The 18681-nt window shown below is 45.4% G+C and overlaps 1 protein-coding gene across 5 annotated transcripts in view; it reads right to left on the reverse strand.

Moving 5' to 3' along the window:
• Window positions 1-18408, reverse strand: part of ARHGAP26 (Rho GTPase activating protein 26) — a 488078-nt gene extending 469670 nt beyond the window's left edge. For 2 of the 5 annotated variants that reach the window (XR_004477116.2, XM_033406543.2), the window contains exon 1: window positions 17845-18408. Coding sequence is in view for 4 of the 5 variants with exons in the window: in XM_033406543.2 (XP_033262434.1) it covers window positions 17845-17998 (154 nt within the window). In the remaining variant the exon portion in view is untranslated. The remainder of the gene's footprint in view (window positions 1-17844) is intronic. The other 3 variants (XM_033406546.2, XM_049708042.1, XM_004280219.4) reach the window with 3 other exon arrangements.
• Between the last annotated feature and the right edge of the window lie 273 nt (window positions 18409-18681).

The raw sequence follows: 18681 nt of genomic DNA on the forward strand, positions 1-18681 counted from the left end.
ATGGAATATTACACAGCCACTAAAAACAATCTCAGAGAGTGGGTAATGATATGGAAAGATGATCATAACCTGAGTAGAAAAAGATGATAAAAACCAAAATGAGTATCTCTAATCAGTACTATTGGTATGATTTGCATTTTATTCACCTGTAATTTCTAAGTTATCTCTCATCAACATGCATTACTGGTATAATCAGAAAAAAAAATTACAAGTTTGTTTTTGGAATGCTTGGTTTGTTTTGTTTTGTTTTTTTAATGATTAGCCTACATGATGAAAAAGCCCAGGGATATACACCTCAAAAGAAGGCAGAAGGTGCATCCTGCTTTTTTCATGTTAACGACTTTGTGAACCATTGGGTTGTCAGCGGGAGGGAGAGAGATGTAAACTATCTGATCCAGGTCTCATTTACATATGTCCAAAATAAATTGTTTCCAGAGATTCTACTGATAAAGACTCAGATTTCATCATACCCACTTTCCTAACCTATCCTAAATAGGTTTCTAGGTCCCTAATTGGCATTATAAATATACATAATTATATCTGGACCTATTCAACTAACCCAAATACCATGCTCTCATTCAGTGTCCCCAAATTTATTTTCGTGAAATATAAGTCACTGACCCACTTTTGTTGAAGACAATCTTAACAGCACCCCCATCTCAATGATAAAAAATGAGGCTTGCCATCAGGTCCCATTAGAGAAGAAAAAAATAAGGTCCCCATCAGAAAAGCTAACCAGCTGGCCAGCCATTCTATACCTTCTCTGGTTCTGAGCATCCTTTCACCTCTGGAACCTAACACAGGAAGTGTAACAGGAAAGGGGACCCCACACAGTGTTTTCTACAAGATGGGACCACTGATAGCCCACATTTCTTCCCGGTTCTACAGATTCACAATCAGCTCAAATCTAGAAGTCTTTTTAACTACAGCCCTAAAACTCTGGAAATTGGTTTCAGGTCATTCCCTTCACAAAAGTCTTTGTTTTTCCCCAAATCAAGAGGTTAGAGATCAGTCACTTTTTTGGCCCTTTAGCAAGGCAAAATGGAGTGGGGGGAGGGCACAGTGAAAGAATGAGAGGAAAAAAGAAGGGAAAGAAAAAGAAGGGACAGAAGCAACTGAGAGAAAGAGAAAACAAACAGATGGTAGAGGATGTGTCAGCTACATCTGGGCTAGCATTTCCTAGAATATAAGGTCTTTTGTAGGGAAGAAGGACTTTCATGTTAAGACCTTAAATAGCCCCAAACCACTGCCATTTCAGCACCTATGAAACTTACTTCTTTACCAACAGTTCCTGGAATAAAGCTAAAACCCTCCAAATGTGACTATCCAAATCAGTGTATCACTGAAATTTTTTCCTCTGTAGAAATAAAGGATGTTACTCTCTTCAGCTCAAAACAAAGGCATCTACCTACTGGATACTGGGTGTTCCTTCCCACTTAACACCAGGAGATTACTCTCTCCAAAGTAAGATCAAAACCCAGAGAAAGACAGGATAAAAGAAGTCCTAACCAGAGACCTACATGCACTCAGGAATGAGTGTGAATTAGTCCTGCCGCACTAGCACATTTGTCAGGGGGGTGAACAGAAGAGAGAAGGAGTTCTAGATTCAAACACCCTGGCACTGAAACTGCAGCATTCTGGAGAAGCACAAATTGTTTGAATGCACTGAAGGAAAAGGATATGTAGCTGTTAACACGATCTAAGGACAAAGCAGACAGGAGAGCACCACACTTTGGACCGTGGGTTAAAATCCTGAGGAAGTGGTTGCCTAGGGCTGGGGGGAATGGGAAGGATGTTGGGGATGATGGCTAAGGAGTGCAGGGTTTCTTTGGGGGATGATGACCAAACATATTCTATAACTACTTGTGGAGATGGATGAAAAATTCTGTGACCATACTAAGAGCCATGAACTGTACACTGTAAATGAGTGAACTGTGTGGTATGTGAATTATATATCTCATTAAGCTGCTTTAAAAAATCCTGAGGCAGGACCTCCAAGGTCTCTGCCCACCATTGCCTAACCCCATGCTGGCACATCTGCGGAGCTCAGTATCTTGCTGCTTGAGGTGTCACAGTAAGAGACATGAGTCATCATCCTTCTCCTCTGTAACATTTCACAAGTCTTTCATTTAAGATAACCACCAAAAGCATTTCAATCTTCTTTCTTAAAGAGACTCAGTTCTCCAGATTTGAGGGGAGGGGGAAGATGAGACCCCAACATTCAGAACTGAAACTTGTGAAAACAAGCCAATTTTGGGTTCTCGTCAGTTGATGACCATCTTTACGCTTGAACTCTGTGCCTCAAAAAAAAAAAACCCAAGCCCTGTTGGGTTGTCTTTTCATTGCAGTATGGCATGAACTCATGCCAGCCGGAAGAGGTGGGGGAGAAGGAAGCAAGCCAAAGACAGATCCCAAAAGACACGGGGGCCAAAAGCTCTCAGTTCCACTCCAGTTTTCTATGCAGTGGAGCAGAGCTTCCCTGCTGGGAAACTGATTCCAAGCATGCTGGCTCTGTAAAGAGGAAATGGGATTTCTTTCCGGAGCCAGAACCATCTTGTAGCTCTACACAGAGCTGGCAACTGTGGTAGCCTGCTGACCTTGCACACTGAGCTCAGGGCGGCTTCAATCAGAGGGCCAGGAGACGGCAGCAAGCAAAGCCATCCGTAGTCTCCAAGGCCCGGTCAGAGGACCAGATGCCTCGGGCGCAGCCGGGACTGGGCGAGGCATCCATCCCCAGGGCTTGCCTGGCCTCCATACCTCCCACAGCCAGAGTTGTGAGACTGATGCTGGGCTGGGTACCGGCCCAGGGCAGGATTTGTGTCAAACATCTCAAGGCACTAGTCAGATACAAGAGGCGGCAGGAAAGCCGCAGGGCCCATCACCCCCGGGTCCCACCATCAGTGGCTGCGGTCTGCTTTGTCACCCAGCCCTCCCACAGAGGCTGAAAACCAGCTGAGATCAGAACAGAGATAAGGAGGAGCTGTTGCCAGAAATGAGTTGCCCGAGGGCAGCTCTGAGGCAGCAAGTGAAGATGAGCCTTCTCTGGGTTTGGGGCACCTCATCTTCCAGGACCATCCGCCAGTCCCTCTACTGCTCTCCCCAAGACAAGAGTCCCCCCTAGCTGTGCAACAGCTCTGACAGCTCATTACGCTTCCTCAAGGTTTTTAGAGAAAAAAAATGTGCAACGTAATTAAAAGCTCCGACCCCAAATGACTTTAACCCTGACAGGACTCACTGTGGGAAAATGTGTGCCCTGTGACTGCCCGTGAGCACGAAGTTTCCCTGCAGGAGCTTCTCCGACCCCCAGTGCCACAGAAGGGTCCTGGCTCACAGGCCAAGCTCATGGGACAACTGGATCCCAGGCATGGAGCCACATGCTGAGATATCTGAAGTCGGGAGAACTCGCACCCTTTGGAGACAATCCCCCATCATTCCTTGACCTGCCATAACTTCCCCTTCCAGATACCTGAGGATGGCCGGCATAGCTGTGCACTGCAAGGAGGGGACAAAGGATCTGAGACAGGCTTATGCAGAATCTCCTCAGACCTATTCAACTTAATGGGTGGTCCGAGGACCCCCTCCATGCAAACCACCTGCGGAGGTCCCTGCAAGGAATGCAGATTTCCGGACCTCACCCCAGAGCCTGTGTACCAGAATCTCCTTGGGGGGAATCCAGGAATCTGCAATTAAGGAAATTCTTACACACATTCACATTTAAGAACCACTACCTTATAACAAGGACAATCTAGAAATGACAATAATGACATTCCGATTACAGGGCACTTACCATGGGCCTGCTTACCCTGCTACTCACAATACCTACAAGAATCTCATTTATTCCTCAGAATCATATTGGAAGGTGAATATTTATCACCCTCACACTTAAACTGCTCTCTCTAGTTTCACCTCCAAAGGGCAAATCCAAAGACCTTCGAGCAAGCCCTCACCCAAACTGCCAGGAGGACACACCTCGTACTTAATCAGAACAAATCTCTCCATCCCTATTCTACCCACCTATTCTGTGGAATGTGCATATTCCCCACAATTTCAGCCCCCGCTCTCTCCTCTTACTCCGTGCCAGTGGTTCTCTACCTGTGCCGCACATTAGCAGTACCTGCAGAACCTTTAAAATTCCCCAGGCCCAGGCTGCAGCCCAGACAAAATGACATCAGAATCTCCGGGGATGAGTCCCAGACTCACCTACCTGGAGGGGATTTCAATGGACAGCTAAGGTGGAGAACCACTGCCTGGACCTCTAATAGCATCTGATGAAACCCAAACCTACAGCAGTACCTCCATCTCTCTCTAGAGCACCTGACCTGTGCTCCCCACCACCTGGTAGGTGTCTCCACCTGTAGGTCCCATGGAAACAACTCAGCAAGGACACTTAACCCTGCATCCCCCATCACACACCACGGTTCTTCTCCCGGGGTGCACAGTTCAGCCAGTGCCCCAAGCCCTAAGACAGAAACCCTGGGGACACCCCTGCTCCTCCCTCCTCTGTCCACTGTTGACTACGTTCTCCTCTTCAGCCACACCAGCAGGTCTCCCATGAAAAGTGCCATGGAATCTTGATTTCTCCTCTATAATTTATGGGCGTTCGTTTGAATATTCAAATAACGATTCCATTGAGTAAAACAGATTTTCAGTAAAGTGTAGTCCCCGCCACTTGCTCTGCATACTCCCTGGCACAGTGCCACCTACCCTGACACCTGTACCTTAGTCTGAGAAGCACATCTTTTTTTTTTTTTTTTTTTTTTTTTGCGGTACATGGGCCTCTCACTGTTGTGGCCTCTCCCATCGTGGAGCACAGGCTCCGGACGTGCAGGCTCAGCGGCCACGGCTCACGGGCCCAGTCGCTCTGCGGCACGTGGGATCTTCCCGGACCGGGGCACGAACCCGCGTCCCCTGCATCGGCAGGCGGACTCCCAACCACTGCGCCACCAGGGAAGCCCATGAGAAGCACATCTTTGCCCTTCCCTCCTCTCCCCTCCCGGCGTGATGGCCACATGATGTCCGTTCTCCCACACACTTCTGCTTCAGGGCAGTGCGAAGCAGAGTGGAGCTCAAATCACTGGTAAAATACAGGACTATTTTAGATGATACAATGACAAATATTGTTCAATTTAATGATTATGATTCAATGACTATTTAAAGATATTCTAGAAAAAAATGTATTGCTAACCACATCAAACCTATGATTTCAGAATGCTGTAAAGTTCCCGTTTGAAATAAACATAATTTTTAATGAGTAGACTTTTTCAAAATAAATACATGTGGTAAAGGTGGGGCAGAAATAACCTAGGTGTTTTAAAAGACTGATGGTTAGGAACACTGTTTCCTTGGACTTGATGTCTTCACTTGCCTCTCCCCAAGTTCTCTGCTCCCTCCCCCAGAGACCCTTTTAAACTGATGGGAATCATTGTACTGTGGACTGTCTGTTCTTCCCTGGCCTCCTGAAGAGCAGGGACTATGCCCGCCCTGTCCCAGAACTCCACTACCAGGAGCCTTCCACCCCAACGTGAGCAGTCCCAGGCACGGGAATAGAGACCACAGCCAACACGTGCCTTCCACCAGGGGAAGTGCTAAGCTCTGCCGAAGAGGCAGCCAGAAGAGAGAAGGACAAAAGCGCCCAGCTCCCTCGCCACTCCCCAGAGAAGCTTCGCAGACAGACAAGGTGTGCCTACTGGCCCAAAGTCAGGTCTCCAGTCACCAAAGGTGGGAGACTGCCCTCTTTACACCTGCCAAACTTCCGAAATAATGCGCACACTGCACAAAGATAAAAACTCAACAGCACCCTCACTAGAACCACAAACAAGCTCTCTGGCGCCCCGCATGCAAGTGATCCCCAATCCAGCTCTGTCTCATTTTAGGGAATGACTTTGTTGTGACTTCTGATCCCAGAATGAACAGTACACACAAACTGGGGAGTAGGAAATGGAGAAAATTCTAAGTGTTGTTTTATTACAGACGCCACCCTATGATGAACCAAATAGTGAGTTTCCTTTCTACTCTAAAATGTGATTTATAAAATTCAGTTCACTCAGAGCTTTTCAGAAACACTCCTATGAGATATTCATTGAAATGAAAAATGTACATACCCTCTGGCCCAGCAGTTCCATTTCTAGAATGCATCCTACAGATCTACTCACGCATATGCCCATGACAGGTACCAGGAGGTTCACAGCAGCATTGCTTATAATGGTAAAAGGTTGGAAATCATCTAAATGTCTACTATTTGGGGACTGATTAAATAAACTATGTTATGTCCATACAGTGCAATACAATGCGATGCTAAAAATGAATTTGCTCTATACGTACCAATGTTGAATAATATTCAAAATACATTAAAATCGTGCAAAATGCAAAAATATGCAAAACAGTGCATATGGTATGCTACTGGAGAAATATATAAATCTGTATTTGCTGGCACATGCATAAATTATATCTGAAAAATATTCAAGAATGGGTAAAATGTTGCCTGCAGTAGAACAACTAAGGATTTGGAGACAGGAGAAATTTGAGGATGCTCACATTCCTTCTTGTCCCCTCTAAATTGTGTACTATTTATAGGTGTTACTGACATAAACTTTCGAAAAAGAAACATAGGTATGAATTAAAATAAAAATGCTTTTAATTTTGTTTCATTTGCTCAACTGATAATCATCTTCTACACCTGACCCACAAGTGTAATAGTGAGATGTGCAGTCAGGAATCTGTTACGGTTTGGGTCCTATCTGCTTGACAGTCTCTGTGGCACAGAAACAGCCTCAAGTTCAACTCAATCTGCCTGGAAATCTATCTAAAGTCTCACGGGAGAAGTCAGTTCATATTTTCAAAGTGTTCAAATCAGCCTGGAATAAACTTAAAAGCACATTTGATAGCAAGATCTGATGAGCTTTGAAACCTACCTGTGGTGTTTTTACAAACCATGTAAAATGGGGTTTATTTTGGCTTTTCCTGTGTGGCAGCAGCAGGAGTCAAACCTTAGCTACTGGCTTGGCCCAGAGAAGCCAGCCAGTTAACAAGGTTTGATCCAGAATTCCCAAGCCCCTCAACCCTTTGTCCATCTGGCAAAGAAAACACACACACACACACACACACACACACACACGGACACACACACACGGACACACACACACACGGACACCCCCAGCCCCAGGAATCTCCTCTTTCTAAATATAGTAAGTACTGCCCAGTCTCCAAGCTCACCCTCTGTAGCATTCTGTGCCTTCCAACCGAGGTGAAATGAGCCAGATATAAACACACCGTGACAGCTTCTGGCCCACACTGCCAAGCTGTTTTCCTTACTATTTCCTCTCTTTCTCCACTCTGGGTTTCTACAAAAATGTGTAAACCCCAGTGACTATAATTTGTAAATATTCCTTTGGCCACTAAGGCTATTTTCCTCACCCTACCAAATGTGATTTCCCTGAAATTTGAGGTCAGAATAGCCTATTATATATGGGCAAAGCCACATCCCATCTCCCATTTTATCTGTAAGAACTTGCAGCTCAGAAAGGATTTCGGACAGGTCCAAGGCTAATTAGGACACAGCCAATTAATTGTAATCTCTCTCTCTATCTCTCTCTCTCCCTCCCTCCCTCTCTCTCTCTCTCTCTCTCTCTCTCTGCCCCCACCCCGCCCCCACCCCCCGGTTCCTTTAGAATCCGTGTCAGTGCCTAACAGAAGGGCTTGTTCAGGGATGCAAGGACCTAAACAGTCGATGTCAAAGAGCTTTAAAAAATGGAGGCTGGCAACAACTCCACCTTGAGGAATCTATCCCATGGAACTCCTGGGACCCACACACAAAGGTGGGTGTGCAAATACTCACTGCAGCACCTTCTATGCTGAGGCAATCCAAATATCCCTCAACAGGAGACGGGGTAAATAAGCCATGGTATCTCCACATAGCAGAGCTCTCTGCAGGCATTAAAAAGAATACACTGTGTATGTGTACTGACATGGAAGATCTCTAAAAGAGAGTCTCAACCAGAAAAGCAAAACACAGAATAATTCATATTCTATAACCCCCCCAAGAAAAAAAAATATGCACAGAAAAAAGACAAAAAAAGCACACCAGTGGTTAACTCGGGCAAAAGGGTGCTTTACTCTGTATAGTTCCACACTCTGTGATTCTTTTATGAGAACGTATTCATGAACTGCGTACATGAATTTTTTTGTCTTTGCACTGTAAGATTAGGTCATCCATTCATACTGTTCATTTTACCTCCAAAACTAATCCTTCCCAAGTCATCTTTATTTCAGAAAATAGCACCATCATTCACATAATTGCTCCAGCTAAAAACATTTGAATCATTCTTTTTTTTTTTTAAGATTTTTTGATGTGGACCATTTTTAAAGTCTTTATTGAATCTGTTACAATATTGCTGCTGTTTTATGTTTTGGTGTTTTGGCCCTGAGGCATGAGAGATCTTAGCTCCCCAACCAAGGATCGAACCCACACCCCCTGCATTGGAAGGTGAAGTATTAACCACTAGACTGCCAGGGAAGTCCCTAATCATTCTTGACTTTTATTCTCAAAGTCCAAATCCAATCAAATAGCAAATCTGTGGGCTCTACTTCCAAAAACACCCAGAATCTGACCACCATCTCCAGTGCTGCCACCCTAGCCCAAGGTGCCATTGCCTCTTACTTCACCTATTATAACGGCCTTCTAACTGCTCTCCTTGCCTCCACTCTTGCCCCACTAAATTATTCTCCACACAGTGGCCCCCATAATCTCTTAAAAACACAAGCAGGATGATGTCACAACCTCCTCCTGGCTTCCCATCACACTTAGAATGAAACCCAAACTCCTTTCTGGGACTCAAGACCTCTAGGACCTGGCTCCCGACCTCTCTCCCTGTTCATTTGCCATCACTCTGCTCCAGCTACACTGGCCTCCCTGCTAGTCCTCAGACACCCCATGATCTCTCCCGCCTCACGAATTCTGCACCTGTTACCACCACCTTAAAAGCCCTTACTCTAGGCTAGGGCTTGGAGGACACAGTAAGAGTGGACCAAAGCTGCATATTTGAAATGAAAGCCTTCCTCTGGTGGCCTAAGATATATAATTTGGAACATACTGGGTTATAATTTTAAAAATTGAAACTAGGGTCAGTCAGAAATTTAATCTAGAAAATCCACTTTGTTAGCTTCATACTGGCATCCCTCCTTTGGCTAACTTTTAAAAATGCAATGGCCTAAACAGGGTAGCAAAGTCACCTTCATGAATTGCTTTCCCCAATAGCTGGGTGGTGATAATGGTTCCTCCCTGACCCATTCTCATGTGGTCAATTCCTGGGATTTGTGATCATTAGCTTACACTGGCTAGCACTAGGAAGTTCAGCCTGAGGCCTCTGCCCAGAGGGATGCTGGCTAGCCTAGCTGGAGCAGAGATCTGAACCACAGCCATGTCAGAATCACCTTCCAAGCCCTGGAATGTGAAACTGATCAGTCAAGTGCATCTGAGGTTGAGGTAAATGGAAGCAGAAAGTCCTCAAATGAGGGCAAATAGAGAAAATCTACCGAGAGGAGTGGTGTTCACTTAATCATCAAAAGTTTTATGGGACTAAAAAAAAAAAAAAAAGTTGTATGGGACAAAGTAAAAGGATAAAAAAAAAAATCCAAGGTATAAAATAGTGCCCAACAAAAAGATCTGAATAGACATGTCAGCAAAGAAAATGCACCAATAGCCCTTAATCATATGAAAGGATGCTCATCATCGTTAGTCATCGTGGAAATGCAAATTAAAACCAAGAGATATCACTTCACGCTCACTAGGATAGCTACAATCAAAAAGACAGACAGTAACAAGTACTGGTGATGATGTGGAAAAATTGAAACCCTCAGACGATCCTGGTGGGAATTTTAAAGGATGCCTCTGCTGCAGAAAACCTTTCGGCAGGTTTTTTAAACAATTAAACATAATGGGCTTCCCTGGTGGCGCAGTGGTTGAGAGTCCGCCTGCCGATGCAGGGGAAACAGGTTCGTGCCCCAGTCCGGGAAGATCCCACATGCCACAGAGCGGCTGGGCCCGTGAGCCATGGCCACTGAGCCTGCTAGTCCGGAGCCTGTGCTCTGCAACGGGAGAGGCCACAACAGTGAGAGGCCCGCGTACCGCAAAAAAAAAAATTAAACATAAGTTTATTCATACATCCGAGCAATTCCACTCCTAGGTAGGAAATGAAATAAGAAATGAAAACACATGTCTGCACAAAGACATGTATTTCAAGGGTTGAAATTATTCTGCATTATACTGTAATGGCCAACACACGTTATTATACGTTTGTCAAAACTCATAGAATATACAACACAAAGAGTGAACCCTAATGTAAACAATGGACTTTAGTTATAACACTATATCACTTTTGTAACAAATGTACCACCTGAGAGGAAAGGGTGTGAGGGACTCTATGGGAACTCTCTATACATTCCACTCAATTGTTCTGTAAACCTAAAAAGTCTCTAAAAAATAAAGTCTATTAATTATATTTTTTAAAAAAGGAGGGAGGGGAGAACTTAAGGCTCAATCAGTGTGCTGAGTGCAACAGATTAGATGCAATTTATTCAATCCAATTGAGAACAGAATAATTGGATTAAAGTGGAAGGACTTTTTTTAAAGCCAGTGTTATATAAAAACTACAAAATCTTGTTTGGATATAATTTGCCGTTGTTTATATTTGTATGAGAAATACTCCAAATGTCAGTACTGCAAATTACCACCGTTTACAAATAATTAGGAAATGCCTTTTTTTTTCTTTTATTTGAAAGGTGCTAAAGCAAAGCAAAGGAGCTGAGAAAAAACTTTTTGCTACCTAACTCCATAAGCATTTGTTCCATTAGGATTCTGTGAGTAATATAATTACTCCTAAACAAAGCAGGTTGGCACTGAACAGCCTTTGGGAATTTATACCATTAATGAAGGACTCACCTCACTACTATAAAAAGCCTACACCGAGTCCTAAAGAAGTATAAAAGGGTGACATGCTCTAAGCACACAACTCTTGATGTTGATTTTTTTTTACTCTTGTTTTAATGAGCAAAGAGGATGAACTATTTATCTTAACAAGTCAAGATACAAGAACAAGTTTTTGGCCTCCATGTTCAATGCTTTATTACCCAGTTAAAAGAGAATAACTTTCACTTATAAAATAAATAAGTCATAGGATGTGATGTACAGCATGGTGACTATAGTTAATAGTACTATAATTGTATATTTGAAAGCTGCTAAGAGAGTAGATCTTAAAAGTTCTCATCACAAGAAAAAGAATTCGTAATTATGTATGGTGACAGATGTTAACTAGACATACTGCAGCGATCATTTCATATTATATACAAATAGCAAGTCATTATGTTGTACATCTAACATCTAAAATGTGTCATTTATATCTCAATTTTTTAATTAAAAAAATAAATGAACGCTAGGAACGTATGCATTTTCTAAAAAATATTTAAAAAGAGAGAGAGTCATTGGTAATCAGTGCTACTACCCCCAAAGAGCAACTCTACTGCTTCAAAAAGCCAAGAGATAATCAGACGCCCTCATTTGTCTCACTGGCCTACAATGGCTCTTTAATCATACGATGAAGAGAGAAACACAAAACTTCAGAGCACAATACAGAATCTTAGCTATACTTTGCTACTCAGGACTCAGAGTCTGAAAAACAACAGGGACAATATTCTCACTTAATCTAGCACCTGCTGCATGTTTCTTCTTTCTAGCGTCTAGATCTCCGAACAATTTGCATCTTCACTGCCAGCGTGTCTACTGAAGCACTGAAGGGTCATGTTCAAGAGAAGGCCCTGCAGTCCACGGTCAGCTTCAAAACTTGGTTGCACAACTTCCTAGCTGTGTGACCTTAGACAAGTTACCCAAACTGCAACGTGCACACAAATAAGTATTCATCCCACCGGACAGAGGTATAAAGACTCACAAGACAATGTGTGCACTTAGCATAGGGCCAGGCCCTCGGTGAGTGTTCAATAAACAAGAGCTGCTGGCGAGGTTTCAGGTTTTCTGTTTGCTTGTTTGTTTGCTGAGGAAACTGACAGTGCCCCCAAGGTCTTACAGTGTATATGTGGTAGAGCTCGGACTAGACATCAGATCTGCCTGATAACAGAGGCCTGGCTCCTTGCATTGCACTCTGCTCCCCAGACCTGGGTCTCCTCAGGCTGCATATTATGGGCTCCAAGTTAACTCGTCCGAGTCCACTTCTTAAATGAACTCAATACTGATGTGTTCCCTATCTACATAAAAGGGCTGGAGCCATATATAAATGCATTCTTGGAAGGCATCTTGTGGAAGGACTGCTATAAAGAGAATGTTATGTCCATGCCCACTAGGATTACTAATGTCCAGAATCCAGACCACTCTGAAATGTGGCATTATCCGTGGAGATGAGTGGTTATCAACCCAGGACCAGAGAAGATTTCTGAAACATTTAAGACAGACATGCTTTTTCTGGAACACATCTGTCAGACTGGGCATTTAGATTATGGCAATTAATGACAGCTTGCACTATATAAGAATATAGATATAATTTTTACTTTTTTTTTTTCCTGTAATGTGAGTTTAGGGTCCCTATTGAGCCTCATGAATGCCCTCTAGCAGATATTATTAAAACTATTTAGATCTCATCTTTTTTTTTTCCTTAAGTAATGCACTACCTAAATGTTCTTTCTTCATGCCTTAGCAAAAAATCTTATAAGTGTGATCTCACTTAAGTACATCAGACTTTTTATCTGTCTCTCTGCCTAGGGTTCGAGCTCCAAAATACAGAATTTTGCTTTGTATATATAGTTATGACTACAGATTTATACAACCCTCTTTCTGTTAAAAGATAAATGTCCGTTGAATTTAAGATTTGATTATTGACAGACAAACAGCAGCTAAAATTTATTGTTGTGGGTTTTGCTGGCATTCTTATAAAACTACTCATTTCTGTTAAAATTCTGTGGTTGCCTTGGAGATGTGATGCAGGTCAGAATTACTAACCTCCGCGAATACAATGAAAAAGGCATTTTATCCCCAAAAAGTCTCATGAAAACTATGGTCTCATAGTTTTTTTGTAAAAAAAAAAAAAAAAAAAGTATCTCCCGGCAGGCTACCAACCGCAGAGTAAGGCTTTTTTCAGTATCACACACCCTGCGTCAACTTGACTGAAAAGCTCACTGACAGAAGTGGTTGGATCCTTGGTCTTGTTTCGGTAGTCTCCCCTGCGTCCTTCAAAGTACCATGAACTAGAATGAATCCATCCCCTCCCCCTCATGAGACACCTGGGTTTTCCCTAGGACATGGTTCAGTCTTTGGGACTCCACCTCTACTTAAACCCCACTAAAGAAGAGCAGCTTATGGGTTCAAAGTTTCCCACCTGAAATTCCAATCAAGAAAACTGTGCCTCAAGATGCCCACACCATCTAAGAGAAAACTATTAAAATTACACTTCTGATATCCAGAAGAGACAAATCCACAGAGACAGAAAATACATTAGTGGTTGACTAGGGCTGGAGGGCGGGAGGATGGGGAAGGAGGAGTTGGAAGCAAATGGTGGGGAATGACTGCTTATGGGAACGGGATTTCTTTTGGGGGCAATGAAAATGTTCTAAGACTGACTGTGGTGATAGCTGTACAGCTCTGCGAATGTACTAAAAACCATTGAACTGGATGCTTTAAGTGAGTGAACAGTATACTAAGGCAAATTATATCTCAATAAAGATATTCTAAAATGTGCATTCCTGCCCCACTCCTCCCACCTAAGACTATCAAAATAAGAGAACTCACTCTGTCTCAGAAAGAAGTCAAACTTAAAGGGGTATATCCCCAGCAGCAAGTCCATAAACCAACTCTGAAGGTGGAAAGAAACACAGTTCCTGAAAACCCACATCACCTCTCAAAACCAACAGCCTAATTCACTTTCAGTTCTGTGAAACCACATTTGGTTTGCCATCGAGTCCATGAGACAGCCAGACATGAAGTCCAGTGCATTCTGCAAGCTTTTCCTGCAAGGCAAAGAGAGGCAGCCAGCTCAGCCACTGGATTGGGGTGGGGCGGGGGGGGTGGGTAGAGGGGTTAATCTAGCAAGAAGATGGAAAATTTAAGCTATCAGAATGTTATTAGGAACAACAGAGATGTTGAGAGACTTTTTATTTTTTGTCTTTAACTTGTGGGGCTTTTTTGTCATAACCATGACTTTATACAAATAGGATTACCAGGCTTCTTCCCACCAGTGGTTAATACATACACAACTGTGTAAGTTACCAACTACTGGCGTGAAGAAGGCATGGGCCTAACTCCTTGCATCCAAATCAAAAAACTGTTCATTTGGATGGACAATTCTGCTCTTAGTGACTCTTGCTCCAAGTCTCGACAACCCTGAATGCTGGAAGATCATAACAGCTATCATTAATTGAGCAATGCTATGCACCAGGCTTCAAGCTAAGTGCTTTCTTTACATGCACTGTTTCATTTTGTGCTCACAGCAACCCTAGGAGGTCAGAGTGGCTACTCCCATTTTACACAGGAGGAGCTCAGGCTTAGTGACTCACCCAGAGTCAATCAGTAGGTGATGGTGTCAAGAATGAAACACAGAAAATCCTAAAACTCTTAATTCTACAAGTCTGAACTTCATCGCCCGCCTCTATCATCTTTACAGAAAGAAAAAAGGACTAAAACACACAGAATCCTCTTGACTGAGACACAGATTAATCAGGTCGAGGAAAGAGTGCCCACAGAAAAGGCCTGGACAAATCAGCACAGAAAAAAGTGACTCGGAGTCACCACATCAAACAAGAACTTTCTCCAAAAGCAGGATTTTTTGAAATGTAGGTCCCAAATTATTTTATTGCTTATCTTCCATGTGTCCAGCCCAGAGGTTTGAACTCCAGGGAAAGACTTCAAGGAGTTCATTTGTTTATCAGATTATCAAGGGGAATCAAAAGACAACAGACCTACAGTTTTGCTTCAGAGTTAAGTGCACAGGCTCTGGAATCAGACAACTTAATTGCTGGGATGCCTTGGGCAGGTTACTAATCTCTCTGAGCTTCAGTTTCCTCCTTCATAAAGTGGAAGTAGCAAGAATAATGATCTAGCTGAACTTCAGCAATCCCAGTTTTATTGTCTCAGATTAACACACAATGGAAACCTTAACCCAAAGATCTGTGAAAATTAATTACAAAATAAAACCATAAAATTTTAGAGCTGGAAAAGCCTATAAATCATCTAAACCAGTGTTACTTACACAATTATGTATTTATTTTTACGTATGTATTTTTTAAAACACTGGCTTTACATTTACAGCAGTGATAAAGATGATCCAAAGAAAATGAATACACAAACACTAATATAGTAATAGACAATGCAAGAAGCACCTAATGACAACACAATGCCCGAAGTCTGGTAAATAGTAATCACCTGTACCCTTTTTAAGAGGTCACATGACCTGTTCAAGCAGTAGTAAGAATAGAAGAGTATAGTTAGAAATAGAGCTGGATATTAAGAGATTAGAACACCTAGTTCTCCCCCAAGTTACAGAGCTGATCCATTCCACTAGCCAATTTGAATAACTCTTTAATTTTATCACTGCACTGTTTCCTCCTACCCAAAGAATTCTTACATGCCCTCCCCACCCCCCAAAAGAACAGTAGCAGGCAAATAAACTGCCAGTCACACAAATGCATCCTCCTCAGACTCAAGGCTGAGATACAAAATGCAAGTCCAGATTCCAACAGGCTTGGTCCAGGGGGTCCATTCTGGGCAAGAGGGATGGGGCAGAATTAAGAGTTCAGCATCAGCAGGAACTCCAGCTCTGGCTCAGACCATGTGGAGCCGTTAGAGCAGGGTGGCTCTGCACTAGTGATTTCTCCAAGTCTGTTTTCTCATTTGTAAAATGAGTAACAGTACATGAGATAATTTGTGGCTGAAGCAGTGCCTGGCATGGAGTAAGTCTTTACAACCACAGGGGCAGCAGAACTGTCACTACTACTTCAGTGCCTGGGGCAATATCTAACACACGGAAAGCACTCTAAATGTTTGCTGAATAAAGCAGAGGCCCAATTAAAGCCAGCCTGAGAGTCACTCAAAATTCATGGGCCCGGGGCTTCCCTGGTGGCGCAGTGGTTGAGAGTCCGCCTGCCAATGCAGGGAACACGGGTTCGTGCCCCGGTCCGGGAAGATCCCACATGCTGCGGAGCGGCTGGGCCCATGAGCTATGGCCGCTGAGCCTGCGCATCCAGAGCCTGTGCTCCACAACAGGAGAGGCCCGCGTACCGCAAAAAAAATTAAAAATAAAAATTTCATGGGCCCAACCCATAAGTGGGCCCCTAACTTACTCCAAACCAGGGTCACATATTCCCTGAACCAATGATGGTCCTGGTCATTGACAAAAGAAGAGTCTGTTCATATGCTTCAGGTCACAGCCTCCAGCAGAGACCCTGCCTCTGAGGAGCCTTATCACATCAAAGTTCCATGTTTATTTCACCCCAAAACACTGGCACTTGCTGCCCTGGGGCTCCACTGTCTCCCTCTTCATTTTTAGAAGCAACAGGCTCACAAAATGACACCTCAGGCACTTGACTTTACATCTCCTTTATAGAGGCTTGGGGACAATTCTCACAGCTAGGGCCCCACTCTGCCAATGCAAGCTTTCTTAGCTGAAAGATACCACCTATGAAGAAATCCATCACAGAGAAAGGAAAAGTCAAAGACAATTTTACTGTCTGCCTTTTTTCCTGATTCTCAAAACTAAAAGATGGACCAAACTATTTTTAAATGGGTAGACTGAAAAGGCACCCAAAAAAAGAACTCAACAATCCAAGGCACTCAACAATCCCTAGAGCACTCGTGTTTGGCCAGAAGGAGACATTCCCTGGCTCTGCAGAAGACAAGGCAAATCATACACAGAACGCAAAACTCATTTCTCCCCTGCCAAAGGGAAATTTGCAAAAATTGTTTTACAAAAGGTTTGAGAATCTATAAGGATGAGTTTAAACTTCTCCTTTCTGAGTGAGGACCGAGGACATTCCTTCTCAGACTTTTGAGTTTTCAAGGATATTGGGAGAGGTAAAAAGGGGAGCGAGAGAGCGGGAGAGGGAGAGGATATGTTCGTTCTATTTTTAAACCCTCGCCCACAGTTTAGAGTAAAGGAACACTCTGATTCTGTACTCCCACCCTTATCACCTTCTGCTAAACACAAGAATCAGAACCTGCACACATACGTGACCCTGATTCTAGATCTGGGTGGTACAGGCTGCCAGTACTCCAGAGAATCTCGAGCTGACAGACCATCCCACCCACCCCTTCTCTGGGCAGCAGCTGTGCCTTTCGGAGAAGCCGGCGGCCCTGAGCAGGCTGGCGCTGCGCCCAGGGAGCGAAGAAGGCACAACCCGCCTTTTTCCGAGGGGAGGCAGCGCCCCCTTGGCGGGGCCCATTCCATTCCCAAGGCTGGGCACCCAGGGGTGAGCAACTCTTCCCCAAGGGAGCGGGAGTCGTGGACGCGAAGGGGTTTCCCAGCAGGCTGCGGCGCACCAAGCACTCCAGTCCTACTCCCAGGACACCTGTGTGCCGCGCACACCCGCCGCGGCGCCCCAGAGCGCCACTCGCGCTCGGTCTCCTCCCAGCCACCCCGGAACGCAAACGGCCGGGCGACGGATCTTTTCCCTTACCGTCTTGTTGCTAGTTCGCCCATTTTACGTATCCTTCCCGCCCCACTACAAGCATCTACACCTGTCCCTCAGCGCCCGGGGGCAGAAAACCAGCCGGACACGCGACCCCCAGGGCTGAGCGCCTCCCGACGGCCCCTCCCGCCCCCGAACTCCGTCCCCGCCAGGCTCGGGGGCACTCACTCTTGAGCGCGCTGACGAGTGACTTCCCGTCCTTGATGAGCTCCTTGATGAATTTGTTGGTCTTGTCCAGCTCCGCTTCGTGTGACTTGAGCGTCTCTCGGAAGTGCGGGCTGTCGAGGCAGCAGTCGCTGAATTCGAGCGCGGGCAGCCCCATGGTGTCTGCGGCGCCCAGCCGGGGGGCGCGCCTCCCCCGGGGCCCCGGCGGCCCGCAGCCCCGAGCACGCACGCGGCAGGACCCCGGCCGGCACCCGCGACGGCCGCCGGCTCCACAGGTGTGGCGCCGACTAGCCCTGCGCGCGGTGTCCGAGGGCGCGCACGACTTCCGAACCGAGCCGGGACTCGAACGAAGGGCGGCTGCTCCGGCGGCGTGCAACCGAGCGGCCGGAGAGCAGGAAGCGCAGAGACGGACCCGCAGCGGCGCCGGGAAGGGAACGAGAAGTCGAGCGAGTGCAGCCGCCTCCTCCCCGCCTCCTTCGCCTGTTCGCTCTCCAGCAGCCTCGAGCGCCCTCTCACAGCAGGCTGGGCCGCTCCGCCGGCGTTCGGACCGCACTAACGTGCTAGCAATGACCTAATCCCAGCCAAGCCAATCAGACCTCCGGGCCTCCGGGGTACGCCCGGCCCTTCCGCGGCTATAACCCAATCAGCGGTGTCCAGAGGCGGGGCCTGGTCCAGGGGGCGGGACCCACGCCACTGCCTAGGTCCGCAGCACAAGCTCCGCCCGCACCCGCCCGCGCGGTGTTGCAGACCGGGAGACCCGAAGGTGAGCGCTGCGGCATGCCCCGTACCTTGCCCGCCCGCAACCGAGATGGTGCGTCTGAAGGTCTGGGGAGCGGAAGA

The sequence above is a fragment of the Orcinus orca genome, chromosome 3 (assembly GCF_937001465.1).
Source record: "Orcinus orca chromosome 3, mOrcOrc1.1, whole genome shotgun sequence".
Taxonomy (NCBI): Eukaryota; Metazoa; Chordata; class Mammalia; order Artiodactyla; family Delphinidae; genus Orcinus; species Orcinus orca.